Source organism: Nelumbo nucifera, chromosome 5 (assembly GCF_055504915.1).
Source record: "Nelumbo nucifera cultivar China Antique chromosome 5, China Antique-T2T, whole genome shotgun sequence".
In the NCBI taxonomy this organism is placed as follows: domain Eukaryota; kingdom Viridiplantae; phylum Streptophyta; class Magnoliopsida; order Proteales; family Nelumbonaceae; genus Nelumbo; species Nelumbo nucifera.
In genome coordinates this window covers 5,136,752-5,160,252 of record NC_142653.1, presented here as the reverse complement: position 1 = coordinate 5,160,252, position 23,501 = coordinate 5,136,752, and the positions used below count along the sequence as shown (strand labels likewise).

The following is a 23,501-nucleotide window of genomic DNA, read 5'->3' as shown; positions in this document are numbered from 1 at the left end:
GTTCCCAGTTTCGTGTTCCTGCAACAACTTCAAATCACTACAACTTCGGTTTGGAAAGCGATTATAGATAAGTTCCATATGCTATTTCTTTACTATTTTTTACAACAATAAGTCCTTATTTGTCACTCATTAATTGCAATACACTTCAATATTGTCATTTTTCGCATCGTAGTCCTATGATTACACAATTGGGTTCCTTTTCATCACAATTATGGGGGTCTTAGGCTGCATCACTAACTTTCTATTGTAGCTTTTTATACTTTATTGCTGATTGTATTCGATGGTTTCATAATCTGAAAATTTATGAATAAAATTTATCCTTAAGGCTGCATTTGGATGCGATGTAAATCAAGAACTAATGTAAAATTTACATCGGTTTAATTTCGTAGGCGTTTGGAAAGATGGTGTAATTATTATCGACGTAAAACTCCACTTCAATTCAGTTTAGCATGCATTTGGATAGAGTGGAGTTTTATGTCGATAATCAATGTAAAATCTATCGGCTATTTTTAAAAAGCAACAATCACGTTCATGGTTCAGTGTAAAACATCATTAGTGTATTTTTACACCGGTGACATTTTACACTGATTTCAAACGCAGCCTAAAGGTTTGAAAAGGATATAAGATCAGTGAAGAAAGATGTCTAGGCCTCTATGGCGCTCCACCTTAGAGGAGTCAAGGGGTTGTGCTGCCTCTCATTGTGCTTCAATGTGTTTTATAACAGCCGAAGATGCTGAACTGAAACGATTATCAAATTGTATTTTAGTGGGTAAGTGTTTTAAAAAGGTTATGGTTTCTTAATTGCTGAAGTTGAAGTTGGGTATATTAATATATATTGAAATTTTTATCATTTAATAATTATAAGACAAACAAAAGAAATCAGCTTAACAACTTTAGCCATTATCAAACGGACCCCATTTCAACTTGTTTAATTTTTGGGGGTTTTACCATTCAGTCCACCCCTAGGTGGAGCTACTAGTAGAAGACTAGGGGTGGACTGAATCGCACCTGTGGATTGATGTCAAATTCACGGATAGGATGTGGTTTATAGGGGGGCTACTAGTAGACTAGGAGGGGGCTTCAAATTAGATTTCAGAGGGAGATTGGAATTCAAAAGTCCTTATTTTTTTTTTCATGTAGAGTAAATTTCTTAAACTACCTCTATTATTTATGAAATTGACTAAATGTATCTTTACTATTTACATATTGTCTTAAACTACCCTTAAGTTTTCTAGCCGTTGTCAAAAACCTCCCTTACCATTTTTTCATCATCATACACCCTTTGCATGTGACACCACATAAGTGATATTTTTGTAGTATTCCTAAAATACCCTTTTAGGGTTGAAAATGCCCTTTTCATTTTGGGCTCGTTCAGGACTGAACTCTACATTTTCTTGTTCTTGATAAAGAAGGATATATTGCTTCTTGCCTGGACATCCTGCATATTACTCATGCTGAATTTCCATGGTTGAGTGGAGCTCTAGAGCTGCCAGTGACATGGCAAGCACAATGATGCATAAATTATGGGATTCTGCACTTACCCTAGGGCCACCGGATGATGAGTACGACCCTCAAAGTGAACTTTCTGCATTAATGGCGTCCGAATGTGGAGATCTTGGAAAACACTATCCATCTCTTGGTCTTGGGAATGCTTTTGCCCACTGTTTTCAAATTGAACCGGATCGGACAGTTGGACCAAAAAAACCGAGACCTGACTGGTTCCATTGTCCTCTAAAACCACTTTTTCCCCCAAAATTATTGATTTTTATCAACAAACTGCTGAACCAGTCGATTAATCATTCAAACCGTTCAAACTGTTCGAATGGTTTTGACTGTTTTCCAAATTTTTATTTTTTTATCAGAACAGGCCGACCATTTGGGAACGGTCAGACCGTTTGAACCGGCAACTATACCCCTGACTGATTCGATCACCGGTTCATTTCTAAAAACCATGCTTTTGCCTCTAAATTGGAGGATAGAAAGGGTCGTATTCATAGAATTGATTATAGTATAGAGAAATTGGATGAACTTGTTTATGCCATCATATAGAGGACAAAGACTAAAAATGTTGAATGCCTAGAGATCTTGTATGAATTGAAGATGATCAAGACAACAAGGAATGGACATTCTACAATCAACTATGCGAACTTGCATTAAGTGTGTATGTATTTCCTTGGGTTTGAAGGGTCTTGTCCAAGCATTTTGCTAGCACAACAATACCAATGCCAGGAAAGAAGGAATAGATTGCTAAATATTACAAGTGCTTACACAATCGCTGCTCCACATGAGATTTATGGTGCTGCTTTCATTATGAGATTCTAATTTTTCTATGTATTTAAGAGAGGGAGACGGAAAGAAGGCAGAGGTGGAGGGGGATACAAAAATAGAGACAAAGACGGAAAATGGAGATGGAGATGGAGACGAAGACAGAGCAATTAGTTGATTGACTAATCAATTAGCTAAGCAATTATAAACAGGATATAACTAATCAATTAGCTAAACCAAAAGGATAATTTAAGAAAGGGTAAATTTATTAAACTACCCTTATGGTTTAGTTGATTGACTAAATGTACCCGTACTATTTAAAAATTGACTGATGCTACTCCTTCCTATTGTTTATGACAATTGTATAACTCTACCTTACCGTTAACCTCCATCAAAACCCATGCAAAATGCTTAAACTACCCTTTTATGTTCCAAAATATTTGGTTTTGCAATGGTTAAAGAGCCATGCGGCTTAAAAAATGCATAGCTCAAAGATGACCCTGTAACTCATGTCGCTGGGCTTAAAAAATGCAATGCTGTCACCGTCGCTCAAGGGAAGAAGAGAGAGAAATAGAGATTGGAGTTCAAAGGGGATAACCGCCATCGTCACCCAAAGGAAGAAGAAAGAGAGGTGGAAGTTTAGAGGGGTTGCCGCCGCCGTTGCCCATAGGTAGGAGAGAGAGAGAGAGATTGGACTTCATAGGGGATGTTGTTGTCGCTGTCACTCATAGGAAGAAGATAGAGAGGAAGAGAGATCAGACTTTAGAGGGGTTACCGCCGTTGCCACTCAAAGGAAGGGGAGAGAGAGAGAGATGGGAGTTGGGTTGCCGCCGTTGTTGTCCATAGGAAGAAGAAAGAGAGAGATTGCACTTCAAAGGGATTTACCATCGCCGTTGCCTAGAGGAAGAAGAGAGAGAGAAAGATTGGACTTCTTCTTTCTGTTTCCTTCTCATCAAAACCCACAAGTAAACTTTAAAAATCTATGCCCATCTCCTATTTTTTTTTGGATAATTCCCTTCGTCCTCTATGGATTTTGCAGAGAGAAAGATAGAACTGAATGTTATTCCTTGAATATTCAATTTCAATAACACAAAATTCCTCATCCCTATAGTATATAAATCCAAATTGAACGGTATTCCTTAAAGTATACGTATCTGTTTTGTTCATGTTGTTCATATTAAAGCTCAAAGAAATCTTTTAGAACATCCTTGTAGTTTTTTTTCCCTCATCTTCAATGTATTTTCTTTTAGGTTCTTGATCGTGAAAAGATCGACAATTTTTTTTTTTTTTTTTTGTTCTGTTTTACAGTACTGTTATCTCTGGTGATATGGTGTTGACAGAGACTGTAGGAGGAAAATAAAGGAAAGAGAGAGAGGTAGGAGGAGGAAGGGGACAAGGCCAAGGGTAGCATTGGGTTTTAAAAAAAAATTAAACTTCACCTGATGTCATATGTGTATAGGTTTTGAGAGAATATTAATAGATGTTAATGATAAAGATAGAGTTAGTCAATTGTAGCGTTAGTCAATTTTCAAACAATAAGGATACACTTAATCAATTAACTAAACTATAAAGGTTTAAGAAATTTACCATTTTTTCATATATTATCAAAAACATCTTGTAGACTCGGAGGGGGATTCCTGTGAGTGCACGATCCGAAGTGCTCTTCGCGGTGATAAGGTAAGAGTTTGAATTTATATTTATTTTTTTTAACATTTCCTTGAGAAAAGAACAAAAAGAAAACCCAATTTCCCAACTTCGCACCCCCACTGCGATCAAAATCTCTCAACTTGAGCTCCGATTAAACCCTTTTCATCCTCACGTCACTTCCAAGTTCCAAACGCCACCAAACGGTAACGGTGAGTATACTCCAGAGCTTCTTCTGCTTCTTTGTTTTTCTTCCAATAAGTCATGATGGTGTGTAGAAATTGGTGGAAGGGGGCATATCTAGGTCATACTGGAGAGCTGTTGGTGGATTGCAAAGCTTATGGTGCAAACGGGAAGTTCCACTTCTTGCTTGACAGTGGTCTGAGACCGAGGATTATCATAATTATCATTACATATACCAAATAGAAATTTAAACAGAGAATGATTTCATACTCCGGGATTTAATGGAGAAGATGGATACTGTAATTAATTCGCTTTGTTTTTCTTTTTTTTTTCCTCTCTCCTAATAAGCTGAAATTCATGATCTTATCTCTTGTGCGGTATCCTCCGGAGTCCGGAGTCTGAACTACTTGAAGCATAAATGATGGTTGCCCTGATGTGAGAGGAATGGTGAAAAAGAGGGAGATCCAAATGGAAAATTCTAACCAAGGAGCTTCCTGGAGTTGAACAACAAATTGATTTATGGAATCGATTGACATTTTTATTTACAGCTTCTTTGATTTATTTTAGCCATTCTCAATACAGGGTTGTACAATTTCAGGAGTTACTAGCCGGCAGCCGAGCGGCTCGTTTTAATGTGGCGCACGATGGTGTGGACTAACCGGGATATTTAGGCGAGTCCTAACGCATAGGATCCGGAGCGAACAGTGTCGCACGTAAGTTGTGCTTTAACATTTTAGGTAATTAGGTGTCTTGAGGCTTCAGGACTGAGGAGGAGAAAAGTTGCAACTCTGTAAGGACCAAGAGAAGGAGCTACAGAGCGGAAGGCCAAGGCGCAACTCGCCACGAACACTCATCTCTCTGCACTTAATCCGACGAGGGATAGATGCTTGCGAGACCAAGCTAAGGGATACACCATGGCAGCCGCCGCAACCTCCATTCGCTATGGTGGCGCAGCTTCTGCTAGTGGTGGCGGAAGCCTGGATGCTCTCAACCGGATCCTCGCGGACCTATGCACCAGAGGCAGTCCCAAGGTTCGTTCCAACTCGTTTTTTCCCCTTTGGTTCCCCTTTTCTATTCAAGGTTTCTTTGCTGCAATTATTGCATTTTCGCCCCCTCATAGATCAATCTCGGGTAACAGTCTGGAAACTATAACCGTTTTTTATCGATGTCTCACTGTACAAGCTAAATGATTGTCCTGTTGATTTAGTTCGGTGAAGTTGTTTGAGTGTTAAAAGATAGGTTCTGATCGCCATCAGCTTAAATTGGTGAACAATATTTCAATGGCAGTTTGGATAGCGTTCCCTTTTCTCACTTCAATAATTCTTGGCAACTGAAAAAGGCCATTACCCAATGTTGGTTCCAGCTACCTGTAAATAGTTGTTTCAGACCCCTAAAGATACCATATGATATGCCTGATACGGGGCATATCGTATCGATACTTTGAACCTTGGTTGTAGATGGTCTAGTTTGAACATGACCAAACCATCTTGGTCTACTTTCCCTCATTTTATCACCTACTGAGGCTACTCCTAGGTTCCTACAGTCATTCTAATTTCTGATCCCATCTTTTATAGTTTTCCCAATCATCCGTCTCAATATTTTCATTTTTTTCACATTCATTTTTTGGATAAAAAATTTTCCTTTTAGTTGAAGTGGTATTATTCTATCACACAGGACTTCAGATGCATCCTTAAATTTTGCCCATCCCGTTTTGATTGTATGAGCGACATCCTCCTCAATTTCTCATAGCACTATGGAGGAGGTCCCTAGGCAATTAAAAAGGTCATATTGAGATATCTCCCAGTCTCTCATCCTAATTCTGCTCTAATTTACCCAAGCACCTGCAACCTTAAGGCAAGGAAGCAAGGCGAAGAACCCTTAGAAAGGGCTACCACCTCCAAGATAGGAGGAAGCTTAAAAATAATAAACTTACCGTGGTGTAGTAGTCCTGGATATAACTCACCTCCCAAACCCTCTTCTGGTAAGACTATCATATATTTTTTTTTCTTTGATCAGCAATATCCTGGCAAGACTACACATCATGAATTAATCAACCTTGAAATCCGTTTTAAAGAGCTTGTTGTCATGGAAGCCAATATCCCCTCTCTAATAAATGTCTTTGAACCCATGAAATATATTTTGTTTTTAGGAAAAAATCTAGGTAGTTACAATACAATTGGTAGGCTAGCCCCATTACCTATCCCTGATTTGCAACACTTGACTTACAAGGTGCATATTACATCCCTAGGGAGTCAGTTCCCCTAAAATCGAGATATATGCACTCCTTTCCTGGTCATGTAGTTTGCTGAGCTGTTGGTCCAGGTAAAAGTTGTTCCCAATTCCCTAGCTAGAGCTGTTGCTTCTCATTAAATGTTTGTATTACATCCCTAGGGAGTCAGTTCCCCTAAAATCGAGATATATGCACTCCTTTCCTGGTCAAGTAGTTTGCTGAGCTGTTGGTCCAGGTAAAGGTTGTTCCCAATTCCCTAGCTAGAGCTGTTGCTTCTCATTAAATGTTTGTATTTTCCTAGAGCCCATTCTGTTGTTTCTGATCCATCCTACTACAACCTGAGAGTCACCTTCTTTCACCATATGTCTAAGGTGCAGATTATTGCCCAATCTTAATCTATGTGGAATTGCTAGTAGGTCAACCCTTCTTTAATCCCCAAAACCAATTGGACCAGAATACATGGCCAAGATGACACTTCCATAGTTTCTAAATGCTCCCCCTAGATCTAGATTGAGATGGGGTGCCAGAAGCCTCGTCAGTAGCCTTGGAGGATGTCTTTACCCTTGAGGAAATTAGAGAGGCGTTTTTTTCAATGGAAAGATCCAAAACTCCAGGGCCAGATGGTTTCTCCATGGCCTTTTATTAGGATTATTGGGATATCATTAAAGGAGATTTGTTGTGAGTTTTTAATGAGTTTTATCAAGAAGGGGAAATTTCTCAAGGAATAAACTCAAAATTCATTGCTTTGATTCCCAAGAAAAAGGAGTCAAGAGCTCTAAAGGACTTTCGACCCATAAGCTCAGTGGGAAGTCTATACGAAATTGTAGCAAAAATTTTAGTTGGGAGATTGAAGAAGGTGTACCCTTGGTAATTTCACAATATCAAGGAGCCTTCATTGAAGGGAGGCGGATTGTTAATCAAAATTTGGTGGCAAATGAGTGTGTAATATTCAAGGAGCCTTCATTGAATGTTATTTTCAAATGGGTGAGAAGAACAACAAACGGGATGGTGGATACTCTAGAAAAAACAAGGTGATGTGAGACATCAAATGTTTTGGGCAAAATTGTAAAACTGTATTTTGGGGAAAAACTTTCTCATCCTGTTGTACTTAGTTGTCTCTAATAAAATATTATCATATTGATAAAAAATGGTGGCAAATGAGTGTGTAACAGAAAAGAGGAAAGAGGCTGGTGTGTAAGTTTGACCTAGAGAAGGCCTATGATTTTGTTGATTGGACATTCCTTCTTGAGATTCTAGAAAGAATTGGGCCGAGGCATTGGAGGATGTGGATAAGGGCTGTTTAAGTGTAATGCGTTACTCAATCTTGATTAATGGTGTGGCTAGAGATTTTTTTTAGCAAAAAGAGGTTTGAGACAAGGAGATCCCTTATCCTCCTTCCTCTTCGCCTTGATTGCAGAGGTTCTGAGTAGAATGATCATTAAGGCTGATCAAGTTATTTTGTTTAGAGGGTGGGGGGTAGGAAGGCTTGAGGTGGTAGCCATGCATTTGCAGTTTACAGATGACATCATTCTTTGCTGTGAGGGAGGTAGTTAAGAAAATCTAAGAAATCTGAAAGAGCTCATCAATTCCTTTGAATCTGTTTCCATAGTTGTCAAGGCGACGCCTAGGCAGTTTTTCATGGTCGCCTCGCCCAAATGCCACCAGTTTTGCATATTAGGCGCCCGCCCAGAGACTTAAGCGGGCGCCTACATTCATCTAAAAAATTATTATTTTTTAAATTATTGATATTTTTATTCGATGTTTGTTTCTTTTAAATTAAAACTGGTTATATGATATCATTTTAGTATTAAGATCAAGTATACAGCCTTTTTTTTTTCTTTATGTCGTAAAGGTTTTTTTGGTTCGATTGGAGAGGGAGGAGAACTGAAGACTTCAAGCCCCAGCCCAACCCCGTCGCACCTCAGCTCCAGCAGGTAAGTTCTTCTAATCTTCTCTCCCCTATACTACTCAGTCCTCCCTTTCTCCGCCCCATGAGTCCATGACTGTTCTCAGTCGTCAGTAGTCACTCTCAGTCATCAGTCGTCTGCCCCATGAGTCCATTTTTTTGCTTATTTCCCTATACTCCTCTCCTCCCTTACTGATCTAGTCATTGTTCTCACTTCTCACTTCAGTTTTTAACAGTCGAACCTATCATTAATATATATGAATATGATTATATGGCTGAAATCTATAGATTTTATATTTATAGATTCCATCACCTAGGCGCCTGGGCGCCCCCATGGTCGCCTAGCCTCGCCTAGTCGCCTTGACAACTAAGTCTGTTTCCAAGTTGAGGGTGAACTGGGGAAAAGTGTGTAGTTGGGATTAATGTGGAAGAAGAAGATTTGAGTGTGTTGGTGGGGATTCTAGGGTGTGAGATTAGGTTGTGGCCAATGGAGAATCTTGGGCTCCCTTTAGGTGGGAACTCAGGATAAGAAGTTTTGTAGGAATTGGTGGTAGAGAGATTCACTAAAAGGTTGGCTCTTTGGAAGAGGGATCACATCTCATTGGGGGGAGAACTACTCTGATTAGAGCAACTCTGGCCAACTTACCTATCTACGTTCTTTCCACCTTTCGGATTCCAAGTAGGATAATAGGACAGCTATAGAAGCTTATGAGGGATTTTATATCGGAGCCTTTGGATGAGGAAATGGACCATCTAGTGAAATGGGAACAAGTTAGTAAAACAAAGGAGAAGGGAGGGCTAGGAATAGGTAACCTAATTCACATGAACACATCTTTGTTTGGAAAATGGCTTTGGAGGTTTCCTCTGCAAAGAGACAGGCTGTGACATAAGGTTATTGAAGGCATTCATGGGATGATGAACAATGTCTGGGATGCAAAGGTAGCCCCATTTTCAACTTCAAACTCTCTTTGGAAAGCAATTCAAGAGGTCTATCCAATCTGTATTAATTTCATCAGATTTGATGTGGGATGTGGGGCGAGTTTTTTTTTTTTTGGGAAGATCTTTGGATGGTTGAAACTCCTTTCAGTTCTCTTTTCCTTGATCTTTATTTAGTGTTAAGCTACAAGCTTCAACCTATCTCGAAATTTGTTATCCTTTCTCCACCCGGATTAAATTGGGATTTTGGCTTTAGAAGGGGGTTGAGGGATAATGAGCAAGAGGCCTTTATTCATTTGTTGGACAGACTTAAGTCAGCTTTCGTAGTTCAAACTGTGGAGGACACTAGTGTTCGGTCTACTTGTTCTTCTGGTATTTTTACTTGTACCTCTTTCTTCAACATTCTTTTGCATTCTATTGTAGTGGGGAGAACTTCTCGGTGGAAGAGATATGGAGTAAGCTCATCCCACCCAAAGTTCAAGCATTGTGCTGGGAAATTTTTCTTGGAAAGGTAAACACATGTGACATGCTTCAAAAGAGGAGGCCAAATAAATGCCTCTCCTCTCGTGTGCTTCCTATGCTCTGCAAATAGAGAAACCTTACCCCATTTACCGATATTTTGGCCTTTTGTGCTTTGTCTTTGGGAGTCTTTTTGTTCTCTCTTTGGTTGCAGGTGGATTCCTCCTCATGATGTAGTGAGTCTTTTCAATCCGAATTTCCTAAGGCAGCTAATGAAGGAGGGGAGACTTTTGTGGAAAATAGTCAGGGCAGCCATGGTGTGAACTATTTGGGAGGAAAGGAATGCAAGAATTTTCGATGAGAAATATAGGTTGAAGGAGGTAATTGTGGAGACTAGAAAATAAAAGTTGCACATTGGATAAAAACACTTGATCTTTTTCAAAGCTTTGCAGTGACTGATATATTAAGGGCGTGGAATGAAGTGGCACATTCTTCCAAAGAAAGGAAAGAAAAGTAATGGAATGGAAGCCCCCAACAAGTAATAAAATAAAACTAAATTTTGATGGGAGCTCCATGGGAAACCTAGGAATGACAAGTATTAGTGGTGTGTTTAGAGACTCTTCAAGCTAGGTGATGGCTATGCATTCCGGACCTATAGGGGTAGGAGATTCACTGAAGGCTGAATTGATGGTGTTGTTACAAGGCCTAAAATTTGCTAAGCAATCAAACTTAAAAAACTTGGAAGTTGAAGGGGATTCAAAACTGGTTGTATTCTTGAACCACTACTAGGTGCAATGTACCTTGGTTTTATAGGCATGCTTTAAGGGAAATAGAAAACCTGTCAAGGAACCTGAATTCCACTTTTACATGGGCAAGAGGGACTGCAAATGGGCTGGTCAAGACATTATCTAAGCAGGGGGGTCTATAGGCAGCAGCTTTTTTTGGGCATTGTTCTTTCTGGTTTCTGTATCTTTGTGTGACTGGACAACCACTCCACTGTAACTTTGCTTCACATATTTCAATTAACATTTTTCTTGCTGGTAAAAAAGACACTCCCCCTATTCCTGAGCTTCCTGCATTAACAAGGTTACTACCACCAAAGTTGAAGTTGACTGAATTAGTTGTAGATGGTATCTATCTTGTTATTGAGTTGATCATGAATAAATAATTCTTTGGATGCATCAAGTGGCATAAGAATATTTCAGTTTCTCATATCTTTGAGGATTTTGAGAAGGTCACTAAGCTCCCATGACTTCTCTTTTGTCTTACATTCTAGCAATATCTTTATTTGGCGGAGCTTTAAGGGATCATGTGTGTCAGCTCATCAAGGTGTTGATTTTTCTTTCTGATAAATAATTATCAATGTGTTGATATTGTTTTTGGTGGCTAATTCATGTTTTTTTTTGGTACTTAACCCTTTTGCCTTCCTTAGGCTTTCTTCCCTTTTATATATTTTGTTTGTCCTATTTCTGCTCAATGGGTCTTCTTGATTATAAGAAGAAAAAGAAAACAAGAAATTCTTCTGAGGACAATATCTTGAGTTATCCATAGAAAAATAAAGAGTTGTAGTTTTAAAATATTCAGTTTCTGCTCATGCATAGATTCTATTTTAAGTTTTACTTGCTACTTTTTCTTTTGTTTTGTTGTTATTATTATTATTATTTGCTTGTGCATATATGTTTTATAACTTCTAAATATTGTGGTTTGCTTGGGCATATGTTATCTTGGGTACAGGATGGTTCTGCATTGGCTCTAAGGAAACATGTAGAGGAAGAAGCTCGTGATCTCAGTGGTGAAGCTTTTTCCCGTTTCATGGATCAGTTATATGATCGTATTTCCAGCCTGCTAGAAAGTAATGATGTCGCTGAAAATTTGGGAGCTTTAAGAGCTATTGATGAGTTGATAGATGTGACTCTTGGGGAGAGTGCCTCCAAAGTTTCAAAATTTTCCAATTACATGCGGACTGTGTTTGAGACCAAGAGAGATCCGGAAATCCTAATACTTGCTAGTACAGTGCTTGGCCATCTGGCAAGAGCTGGTGGGGCAATGACTGCAGATGAAGTAGAGCGCCAGGTTTGTTTGTTTGTTTTTTTTTATAAATTCTCTTAGCTAATGGAATAGTATGTTGTCATTACCTTTTTTTTTTCTGGGTAACAGGAAAACCTTTATTAATTATGAAAAAAATTGCTATGTACAACTGATGTTTAAACCATCTACTATTAGGAGCTTGGAAACAAAGAACCCTTTTACATTGTTCCCCAAAACATTTGCTCCCTATATACCCCTTGCCTAGCAAGAGAATCAGCCAAGCCAATTGCAGATCTGTGAATCCAAATGAATCTTGTATTCAAGGCTTTTGAAAGCTGCCTGATCTCCCCCATACTTTGTCTAAACCACCGTGATCCTGGTCTGTTGTTTTGCATCCACCTTATTATTTTAATCACCTTCCACTTGGAGGTTTGTGATGTTGAGTGATCTGCAATATCTTAATCCATAAAGTAATGCCAATATCTCTGCTGTCATTGAGTTCCCATCGGCCTATAGATACTGAGTAGATGGCCATGATAACATCCTCATGGCCTATAGATCCTAAGTAAATTGGGTTGCCAAGGCTGCAACCATCGAAATTGAGCTTGACCCATGAGGAGTTAGCTATCAGCCTCCACTCTCTTGATATATTATTCACTGTAAAATCAGTAAATAATATAGAAGTTTTTAACCAGTTTACCACCATAATTAGAATGTTTTCTTGCAGACTTTCTTTTGCTTTGCATTCCCCTTTGGAAATTCTTGAGTTCCTTTCTTCCCAAACCATTCATAGTATAGCTGTATTTGTTGTCATTACTTAATATGAAGTTTTTTACTCCCTTCAGGTGAAAAATGCATTGGATTGGCTTCGTGGGGACAGAATAGAGTATCGTCGTTTTGCAGCTGTCTTGATCTTGAAAGTAAGTGCAAAGATAAGCATACATATACATGAATGCATAGATGGACATACATTCGGAAGAAGGCATGCATGAGTAAATATGTACATATAATCACAAGCATTCATATGCATGAACACACAGATATACATTGAGAAGCAGGCACACATGTGCAAATATGTACTTACATTCAGATATACATGTTTACAACTAATAGGTTGCATGTTTAATGCATATGGAAGGCAATTGGGTTGTGTTGTTTGGGAGTGTCTCCTCACTTAGGGATTTGAAGAACAAGGTAAGTTGTTAAGGCACTAAGTTGATGCTGGGAAGAGTGTCTCCTCACTTAGGTGACTAGGTAATGGTATCTTATGTAGAAATCGGCTAGTTTAGCTTCTTTCACCCTTTTCTTGTGATCTAGCATGCTTTTAGCAACTAAAAACCATAAATATTGATCTAATACGAAAGAATGAAAATAAAAGGTAGAATTACTGGTGTCTTGAGAAGAAAGGATCATGTCGATCAAACCCACACTTTCAAATTTATTGGTGTATTATCTTTCCATTTTCAAAGTTCTGGTCCTAGTGGCAAAGAGATTAGAGAAGACAATGAGGGAATTTCTTTGGGATCTGGAGGGATCCTAAAAGGATCCATCTCTTAAATTGGAAGAGGGTTTGCTTTAGGAGGGAGGGAGGGAGGTTTAGGTTTGGGTGGTTTGGTGATGAGAAACTCTTCTGTTATTGGATAGAAGGGAATGGTACAGATGTTTTTAAAAAAAGGAGTAAATGAATTGCCTTAGAGAGAGATGATGCTTTATTTTGTCCATGGAAGTCGAGAGGAGGAAGTAGAAAAAGGTGCCTCTTGTGAAGGATATATGGAAAAGGTTATTAGTTGAAGCTTTATTGCAATGAACACCTTACTCTTCCATTGCCATTGTGGTTGGCTGTATACCTATTTAATGAGTCTCTGAATTGAAAATTGATATTTTCTGATGCACTTTTACACCTTTCCCCTTGTTTATATAATATGATATGATTTAGCTGTGCTATAGCTAAAAGTATTTATACCTTAAACACCAAGGTGAGGCAGTTGTTGTAGTAAAGTCTCTTGAGTAGGCAAATGTTTCTTTTATGTAGTAGATATAATATATATGTATGTATACAAATGTAAAAGTTACCAATTTATGCTCTTTATTTTTGATTTCTATGTTACATAGTTGGACTGCAGGTCAACTAGGAAGTATTCAACGCCTATTTTAGTAGTGTCAGTTTTTTGAACTTGATGAAGTAAAGTTTCTTTGGCTATACAGCTTCTTGTTGCTTCAACTTTTAATTCTTGGTGCTGTTCTATGAAACTCAAAGGACTATTTAATCTTTTTTCTGCATTTGATCTTGCATCTTAATCTGCTTTGTATTCTCTCCAAATGAAAAGTGGTTTCTTAATTGATAAGACTGCAGGATAAGTTGGGTAAATATCCTCTCTCTGTTGCTCTTTGGAAAAAGAAAAAGAAACAAGCCAGACCTTTGCCCATCAAATCTCCTTGGCAAAAAGTCATAATTTTGTGGTCCCTTCCTCTTCTCACTTCTTCACCTTTGCTTCAAGAATTCCTTTTCTTGTCCAAACAAAGAAGTTACTTTATTTCTCCTACTCCAAAAAGGACTTTCATGGGGTAAGTTTCAATCCAATAGCCAATGTAACATGCCAAACAAGGTAATTTTTTTCTTCAAAAAAGAAGTAATAATCAAAGCTTTCAATGACTGCCATTACTTAAGAAAAGATCCATGAAATGGTTGGTTTAAAAAGCTGACATGGATTGGAAGTCTGGTGTAGACCGGTTCCCCCAAAGGTTATGGCTTTGTGTTGGGAAGTGTGACATGGTAAATTAAGCACGATGGATAACCTACAAAAGAGAAGACCCTTCCTATGTATTTCTCCAAACTGGTGCATTCTTTGCAAATCTCATGGCGATGACTGTTATCACTTATTTTTATTTTGTAGTGTCACTACAGAACTTTGGTTTTGGCTTCTATCTTTGTCTGGGTGTAGATGGGATATGCCAACAGAAGTAAGTACAATCTTTAACCCTTCTATGTTCTATTGGCCCCAAAAAAGAGGAAGGAAAATGTGGAGGTGTGCACGTTGTTATGGACAGTTTGGGAAGAAAGGAATGCCAGGATCTTCCAGGAAAAGGGGAGAAGCAGTCAGGCTTTGAAGGACTGCATTTTGTATAGGGCAATACATTGGTTAAAGACTTTGGATTTGTTTGATCATTTCTCCTTTATTGACTGTTGGAGGGATTGGTTATCAGTAGCAAGTTCCTCCTCAAAGATAAAGGTAATGACAAGCTGGGTCCCCTCTCCTCACGGTTCTTTGAAGCTGAATTTTGATGGAAGTAGCTAGGGCAACTCGGGTCCCTCTAGTTTGGGAGGTGTATTGAGGAATAGACCTGTTCATGGGCCGGGCCGGGCTTTTATGCTTCATTAACATGATTTTGTTAGGCCCGAGCCCGGCCGGACCAACGGACCTGAGCCCGGCTCTAATAAAAAGCCCAAAGTCGGGGCCCGTGCCCGAAGCGCGACCTAATAGAAGAAAGAACTCACCGCCGTTGACTGTGTTCGTCAGTGCTGAGTTTGCGCTTGTGTGTGTGTGTGTGTGTGTGTGTGAGATGCGATTTTGACAGTGAAAAAAGGAGTCAGTTCGCGGTGAGATGCGATTTTGACAGTGAAAAGAGGATTCAGTTCGTGTATGAGAGAGAGAGAGAGAGAGAGAAGACTCTCTGCCGGAGTTGTTGCTTCGGTTCTGCGGCTGCTTGAGAGTGTGAGGAGGATGTGAAGAGAAGAGAGGTTCGACACTAGGCAGTTCGGCTAACAGGAAATGTGGAAAGAGATGAATGAGAAGGGTTACTTAGGATATTAGGGTTTTTGGGTTTAGTCTATAGGTCGGTCAAGGCCGGGCTATTTTGGCAAATCCCGAGCCCGACTCGAATTTATTGTGGGCTGGGCTTTTTGGTCCGAGGTCAAGCCCGTGGGCTCATTTGCGTGTTCAAGCTCGTCTGGGGGTTGGGCCGGGCTGTCGGGCCACCCGGCCTGTGAACATGTCTACTGAGGAATGAGACTGGAGAGGCTGTCTTACTATACTCTGGCCCTTTAGGTGTTGGTAACTCTATTAGGGCAGAGCTGTTAGCTGCATTACAAGGAATAATTCTTGCAAAAGAAATGGGTGTGGAGCAGCTTCTGGTTGAAGGGGACTCTAAGACAGTGGTGAACTGGTTAAATAATCCGGAGAATGTCACGTGGGACTACAAGAATGAGATAAAGAACTTTAAATGGCTGACAAGGAATATGTCTGTAACAGTACAGTGGGTTGGGAGATCAGCTAATGCTTTTGCTGATGTCTTGGCAAAACAAGGGACAAACAGGGAAACATTGTTCTGGGCGCAACTGTAATTTGTTTCTTTTGTAATAGGCATGTTTTTTTGATGTAGTTTTTGTGTTTTCTGTATGGAGAGGCAGCACCTCGCGCCTCTCTAAGGGGATTCTCATGTAACTGATCTTTGAATTAATGGAATATGACTCTTTACTTGTCAAAAAAAAAAAAGCTGACATGGACTACACAAGTGAAAACATGTTGAATCCAGAGGATCCCTATGTGATATTTGATCTGGAAGCCTGTTTTCTGCTTCATCCTTTCACATGTTTGAAACAGGATAAGTATCTACTTAAAAAGTGAAGTACCCTGCTTTCTGTAATTGGTCAAGGAATAGATGAGCTAGGTTCATGTGCTGGTGAACCATCCAACTACTTGGGATTGATTCCTTTGGGGATACTTGCTTCCCTCTTATTCCTAAAGCTGGCCACACCTCAAACATCATGTAATTTGCAATTATTAAATTTGAGACCATGAAATATTGACTGCTGCTCCATTTATTTTAAAACATTTATTTTCCCCTTTTATGTGGGGTAGTTCTATTTTAAGAATTATATATTCAACTAAGATGAATGCTAATATCACAAACTTTTTAAATAATTTTTGTAACTCAAATTTGCTTTTTTAGAATCTCCAATTGAGATTTTGAAAAGTGTCTTCTTTACCTATATTACCAATATTATGGCCTGACTTGTTCTGTGTGCATTTGTGTGTTCTTGGGTGTACATATTTCCAAATGGTAGGAAATGGCAGAAAATGCATCAACAGTCTTCAATGTCCATGTTCCTGAATTTGTGGATGCCATCTGGGTCGCACTGAGGGATCCAACATTAGCAGTACGTGAACGGGCTGTAGAGGCATTGCGTGCTTGTCTTCGTGTTATTGAAAAACGTGAAACACGTTGGCGTGTGCAGTGGTGAGTTAAACAATTCATCTTTTTTTTTGTATAAAGAAGCCAATAAAAATATTAAGTTTCTTGTTGTTTATTTACTTTTATGCATGAAAACTTGATGTAGATGTTAAGATTTAAAACTTTTATACTTTTGTTCTCAGTAGTGCATCTGACTACGGTCTTATATCATACTCAAGCAATGCATGTCATAAATGTTTCTTGTTCCTCCTCATCTTGGTCCTATTGGAAGAAATTTTCAGTCCTATGGGTGCTGTGGATATCCATGTTTTTCATATTCTTGTGTCAGTTGCTTTGATACAACTGCAGTGTAATTCATATATTTCTGAATTATCTAGATTCTTTTCTACGACATACATTTTCGATTATTGTTTCAATTTGTCGGGTATCACTTTTTTGAGAGTGAAAAGAGTATGTCATGTACAATGGAAGGGATGCTAAAAAGTGAATCCAATGTACAGGACAATCTTTTGTTGCCAATGGTTTATAAGTATACTTTTACATAGTACAGGCATGTATGCATTCAAAAAGTACCCTGATTGGGTCAGTTAAGCTTCTTGTCTGGTTGAGATCCTTTTTTTCTGCCATATGGTAGGATGACTTGTCTGATTAGAACAGTGTTGTTTTCTCAGTCTTTTTGTGATATAATTGTAATGGAGGCATTATATGTTTAGGTGGGTGTTCACTTCTTCCATTTTCTGAATATTGTATTTTTATGTGTAACTTGATTATATAGCTAAATGATTCATTGTGTATTTGCTTCCTGGTCCATGTTATCCCTATCATCAATGCTCCGTAGCAAACCCAATAGTGCTGTTTATTTCTCTATTGCTTTATCTAATATATCAATCTATGTGTATGGATGTTTTTACACACATCTATTATTTACTTTTTATTGGAATTCTTTATGCCCTCAGTGAATTGCTTTTTTCTTTCTTCCTCCCATCCTTGTAACAACTGAAAGGTATTATAGAATCCAAGCTTAACTGTTTCAGGAGGAAGTAGGACAGACATTTCTTGCACTGTGTAAATCTCCTTTGTATGGTTATACATGATTTATGTCTCTGTTACAGCTTGATTTTGTTTAATGCCTGTGGAATTTGTATATTGATAAAAACGGCGTCTGGTATTTGTATTTGATAGTTATGATTGTTTTATTAGTGAATAGTTTGTTTTTATACTCATGATGCAATATTGCTATTGTTTTAGTAACTGGGAAACATTTAATTAATTAAATAATTATTTTTATGAATTTTATCAGGTATTACCGAATGTTTGAGGCTACACAAGATGGATTGGGTAGAAATGCTCCAGTTCACAGCATACATGGTTCTCTTCTTGCAGTTGGGGAACTTCTAAGGTGGGTAAGGATGGCCATATTTTCTCTCAATTAATGGCCTAATGGGTATGCATGCTGACTAATCAGCCTAATTTTGTCCTTTTAAGCTATAGAAGAGAGATATTCAGTAATCCTGGTTATCCATGCTTATTGTAGTAACTAGGTGCATAGATTTGTTTCTCTAAATTGTGAAGCATACAACCATTGGGACTTGTAAAAAAACATACACAACATTGGGCTTCATTTGGGCATCTTGGATATGAACAAGCTTGAAATCATTTGAAAGCTGACTTTTATGAACTCTTCTCATTTCACATTGTTGTCCATGGAGAATTGATCAAATTGTTTAGGTACGTAGATCATTTGATTGGGTTAATTTTTTTCCTAGAAAATCTTTTAGATGAAGTCCATAAGTTGATTACCTTATGTTGATGATGGCATACAAACTTTTGAAGGGGTGGAAGTTTTTGTGTTTTTTTTTTTTGGGGGGGGGGGGAGTAAAAGAAAAAAAGAAGATACAAGGTGACAAGCAGTAACTTGAGAGAGGAAACAAAGAAACAATGCCACCCTAATTAAACAGAAGATTACAATGAAGATCCAAAACCCCTACTCAAACTCCCTTATCATGTTTTACTTAGATAACAACTTAGTTGGTTTTTGTACTAATAAACCTATACTACCAAAGGTAAATTTATCCATCTATCAGTTCTTCTGTGTGTTCAGTATAAGACTGATATTTATCTGAGTTTGTATTTGATCAAATCTATTACCCAGTCCAATGACCAAAAAAAGAAAATCTGTTGCCTAGATGCTAAATACTGGCATGTATCCTGACGTTGGTAATAAATCATTGGAATTTGCTATTTTCATATTATCACATACATTCCAACCAGCTATTAATAATTTCTCTCTCTCTCTCTCTGCATCTGCCCTTTAATACATGTAATGTTTTAATATCTATTTTTGAACATTGTGTTATTTCCAGGAACACTGGCGAGTTTATGATGTCTAGGTATAGGGAAGTGGCAGAGATTGTTCTTAGGTACTTGGAGCACCGGGATCGGCTTGTTCGCCTTAGCATTACATCACTGCTACCTCGTATTGCTCACTTTTTGCGTGACCGTTTTGTTACAAATTATCTAACGGTTCGTATGCAGTTTGATGGGGGTCATTTAATTGAAGTTGTAGACATGCAATTTCTGAACCAAATATGTGGGCTTAGTTTACATGGTAGCCTCCAATCTTAATATGGGCCTCCGCAGACCCAAGGCCCAAGTCTATGCAAACATGACACATGGCCCAAGGATCCAAGTGTACTAAGAACAATTAGGTCCATGTCCTATTGTAATAGGATGGTTTATTTGGCAAAAGCAAAACCACTAACTCCTACATAATGGAGCATGTATGGGAGGGAGTTAACCTTAATCCAACACTCCACTTACATGGGATTGGTTAACAAAGTGGACTGAGGTGGCAGCCTAATCCTAAGCTATAAATAGCCTTGTCTAGGGAGAAATTACTCTCTCTTTGACAATCACACCAACGTACTTGAGAGTTCTCACAATCTCACACTATCACATGGGAATTGCAAGCAATCACAAGCTCTTAAAAACTCCAACTCTACTTCAATATCTAGAGAGAAGAACAAAAAGGAAATAAGCTTCTTTGTTCTCTACTTCATACTTAGATCCAAGCTCTCCCAAGAAGATCAAGCCACTATGGAAAGGCCCTTTCTAAAGAAGCATTCTTCACAACCGATCAAGTGTGAAGCCTAATGTGAGGATACATCAACTCTTCAAAAATACCAAAACCTAGGAAATTTATATCAACACTTTGAGAAGCACAAGAAACATGCCATGGCCCTTGTCTTCATCATTTTCCACCGTTAATCAGAGGTTGCTCACGTCATCGAATAGAACCAAAGAGAGTTAAATTTCTTGTATTTTCTTTATTACAAAATTCTTTTAAATTTTGTGTATTTGATTAACACAAAATATGTAAACAAATTACAAAAAAAAATGATTTTTTTAATAAAGAAAAATACAAGCGATTTAACTCTTGTTTATTTTGCTCGACGATGTGAGCAACCTCTGGTTATTGGTCAAAAGTGATGAAGATGAGGGCCATTGGTGTGTTTCTCGTGATTCTCAAAGTGCTGATGTAGATTTCCTTGATTTTGGTGCTTTTGAAGAACTGATGTAGATTTCTTCGCTTCAGGATTTGTGCTTGATCGTCTGTGAAGAATGCTTCTCTAAGTAGGGCTTTTTCGTAGTGGCTTGATGTTGGAAGAGCTTGAATTCAAGTGTGAAGTAAAGAACTAAGAAGATTCTTTCCTTTTTTCTCCTCTTTTGATGTTGAAGTAGAGTTGGAGTTTACAAGAGCTTGTGATTGTTTGCTATTCTCAATTGTTAGTGTGAGCTTGTGAGAACTCTCAAGTATGTTGGTGTTATTGTCAAGAGAGAGAGAAAGAGAGAAGAAAGCCTCCTTCTCCCTGGGTAAGGCTATTTATAGCTTAGGATTAGGGCTGCCACCTCAACCCATTTTGCTAACCAATCCCATGTAAATGGGGTGTTGGGTTAGGGTTAACTCACATACATGCTTCATTATGTAAGAGTTAGTGTTTTTCCTAAGGGACCATCCTATTACAATAGGGCATGGACCTAATTGGGCTTTCATGTTTATGTAGACTTGGGCCTCGGGCCCATGGAGGCCCGTATTAACCTTGGAGGTTGTCATTGCAAACTAAGCTATATCTTTGGCATGAACATTCACATGTCTACACTAGTAACATGCTAAAACTTGTACAGGGAAGCCCCTTGTTGCCTTGTTGGGCTAGGGCTTCTCTTTAATTCATTTTCCATGTTACTAGAGCCTTGTCTAACATTATGTAATATTTACATAAGCACAACCCTTTGGCGAACGAGTTATTTACAGCAATTGTAATCTCTTCGACAGATCTGCATGAATCATATTCTTGCTGTTTTGCGAATACCAGCTGAGCGTGCCAGTGGGTTCATAGCTCTTGGAGAAATGGCTGGTGCTTTGGATGGGGAACTTGTCCACTATTTACCAACAATTACATCTCATTTGCGTGATGCTGTATGCCATCAATGCTGTCAACTGATTTGTTTTACGTCATTCTTTGATTGTTAACAGGGTCTCTGAACCTTCACATCTTATCTGATTTGTAGATTGCTCCTCGTAGAGGGAGACCCTCACTTGAGGCCTTGGCTTGTGTGGGAAGCTTTGCAAAATCCATGGGACCTGCTATGGAACATCATGTTCGTAGTCTTTTGGATGCTATGTTTTCTGCTGGTCTTTCTCCTACACTTGTAGAAGCACTTGAGCAAATAACTGCCAGGTACACTAGTGTACTGTGATATCATATAACACTTCAAATTTGTTTGGGTCTTCCAATGAAATTTAATAATCTATATGCTTTTTTGGTTATTTCAGTATCCCATCACTGTTGCCTACCATTCAAGTACGCTTGCTTGAATGCATTTCTATGGCTCTTTCAAGGCCTCATTATCCTCAACCCAGGCCAGGCAGTGTGGTAGTTCGTGGAAATGTGATAAGTAATCCTCAGCAAGTTTCAGATCTTAGTGGCTCAGCCTTAGTACAGCTTGCATTGCAGACTCTTGCACGCTTCAATTTCAAGGTTGTTTTGTATACTTTTACTCTACTTCATGTATTTAATCTGTTCTACATTTAACAATTTCTGGTATAGGGCCATGAACTTCTTGAATTTGCAAGAGAATCTGTTGTAATCTATTTGGAAGATGAGGATGGTGCTACACGGAGGGATGCTGCCTTATGTTGTTGCAGGCTAGTTGCAAACTCTTTTTCAGGAGCAGTGTTGCCGCAGTTCAGTTCTAGCAGATCCAACCGTACTGGTGGAGGAAAGAGACGTCGTCTTGTTGAGGAGGTATGTTCGTAAGTTGTTCATTATAATTGTTTTTCCTACTTCCCCAAATGATGCTCTTACATCTTTAAATTCCTATTGTATTGCACAAGAACTGATACATTGCAATATTTTGAACCTTGAATATAACAATTTTGGACTTATAACTGTTTTGAAGAATTTTCCTTTTAGTTGCACTTTCACCTATACACTTTAACCACCTTGTTCTATTTGGGCAACATCTTTGATCTCTCTCATTATGTTTGATTGATCCAAGGTATCAAAGTAGTTAGTTTGGGCCTTTGGGGCATTTCCCGATCACTTGTTGCTAAAAAATTGCAATGCATGTTTTGTTTTTTGTTCTCTTTGTCCAACTTGAAACCTTTTGATTCTAAATAAACTACCGACATAATTGCAAATTTTACAAGTTTCTTATACTTAAATAAACTACTGACATGATTTAAGTGTTGACTAATCTGTATTTTCTACAGATTGTGGAAAAGCTTCTCATTGCAGCTGTTGCAGATGCTGATGTTAGTGTTAGACACTCAGTCTTTTCATCTCTGTATGGAAACGGGGGATTTGATGATTTTCTGGCACAGGCTGATAGTCTTAGTGCTGTTTTTGTTGCTCTAAATGATGAGGTATGGTTTCAACTAATGCCCAAATTCTGGTGTTGCATTGGAATTCAAAAACCAGCAATATGTACACTAGGTACTGATAAAGAAATTAATGTGGGCTTTTCTATTAATTTTTTCTCAGAAAAAGATTTAAAGAAAAGGCTCTTCTCTGCTGTTAGAGTTATTAACAAAGGGGTATTTTGCTTCATCTTAACTAAGCTCTTTGATCATTGTTACTAATCAGAAAAAAAGAAGTGGCAGAAGATAACTGTTTTCCATATCGTAATTGGCATCATGTGCAAAAAACCGCATGCCTAAAAACACCTGAAGACTATTATCACAAGAGAGATTCTCTCTGAATACATTTCTCTGGTAAATGAGAATAGTCCCTGGGCCATTCTGCAAATCAGTTGATGATAATCACCCGCAACCATCAACCTTTCACAGTCAAAAGGTGTTATAAGAGATGGGGAAGGGAATCTGATAACACTTTTTTCAGGACCGGTGGGGAACGGAGACTCTATAAGGGCTGAACTGTTTGCAGTCCTACAAGGTGTTCAGATTGCAAAAGAGATGAACTTGGAAAACCTGGTGATTGAAGGGGACTCCAAGGTGTGGTGGGCTGGTTAAAAGACCCAGATTCAGTGGTATGGTGCTATTGAGACGAAATGAAGAAATTCAAATGGCTAACACAGTATATGAGCTTGATTATACAATGGGTGAGGAGGGGGACAAATGCGACGACTTGTTCATAA

The 23,501-nt window shown here is 38.5% G+C and overlaps 1 protein-coding gene across 5 annotated transcripts in view; it reads left to right on the top strand.

The window, feature by feature from the left end:
- Positions 1 to 3,817: 3,817 nt before the first annotated feature.
- TOR (target of rapamycin) overlaps positions 3,818 to 23,501 on the top strand; it is a 134,816-nt gene continuing 115,132 nt past the window's right edge. For 2 of the 5 annotated variants that reach the window (XM_088888344.1, XM_019196265.2), the window contains exons 1-12: positions 3,818 to 3,942; positions 4,691 to 5,123; positions 11,358 to 11,696; positions 12,497 to 12,571; positions 16,717 to 16,889; positions 18,145 to 18,243; positions 19,208 to 19,367; positions 21,178 to 21,321; positions 21,414 to 21,583; positions 21,679 to 21,883; positions 21,953 to 22,150; positions 22,618 to 22,770. In XM_088888344.1, coding sequence (XP_088744470.1) covers positions 5,007 to 5,123; positions 11,358 to 11,696; positions 12,497 to 12,571; positions 16,717 to 16,889; positions 18,145 to 18,243; positions 19,208 to 19,367; positions 21,178 to 21,321; positions 21,414 to 21,583; positions 21,679 to 21,883; positions 21,953 to 22,150; positions 22,618 to 22,770 — 1,833 coding nt within the window. In that variant the 5' untranslated portion in view covers positions 3,818 to 3,942; positions 4,691 to 5,006. Of the gene's footprint in view, positions 4,122 to 4,674; positions 5,124 to 11,357; positions 11,697 to 12,496; positions 12,572 to 16,716; positions 16,890 to 18,144; positions 18,244 to 19,207; positions 19,368 to 21,177; positions 21,322 to 21,413; positions 21,584 to 21,678; positions 21,884 to 21,952; positions 22,151 to 22,617; positions 22,771 to 23,501 lie in introns of all 5 variants that reach the window. The other 3 variants (XM_010247311.3, XM_010247310.3, XM_088888345.1) reach the window with 2 other exon arrangements.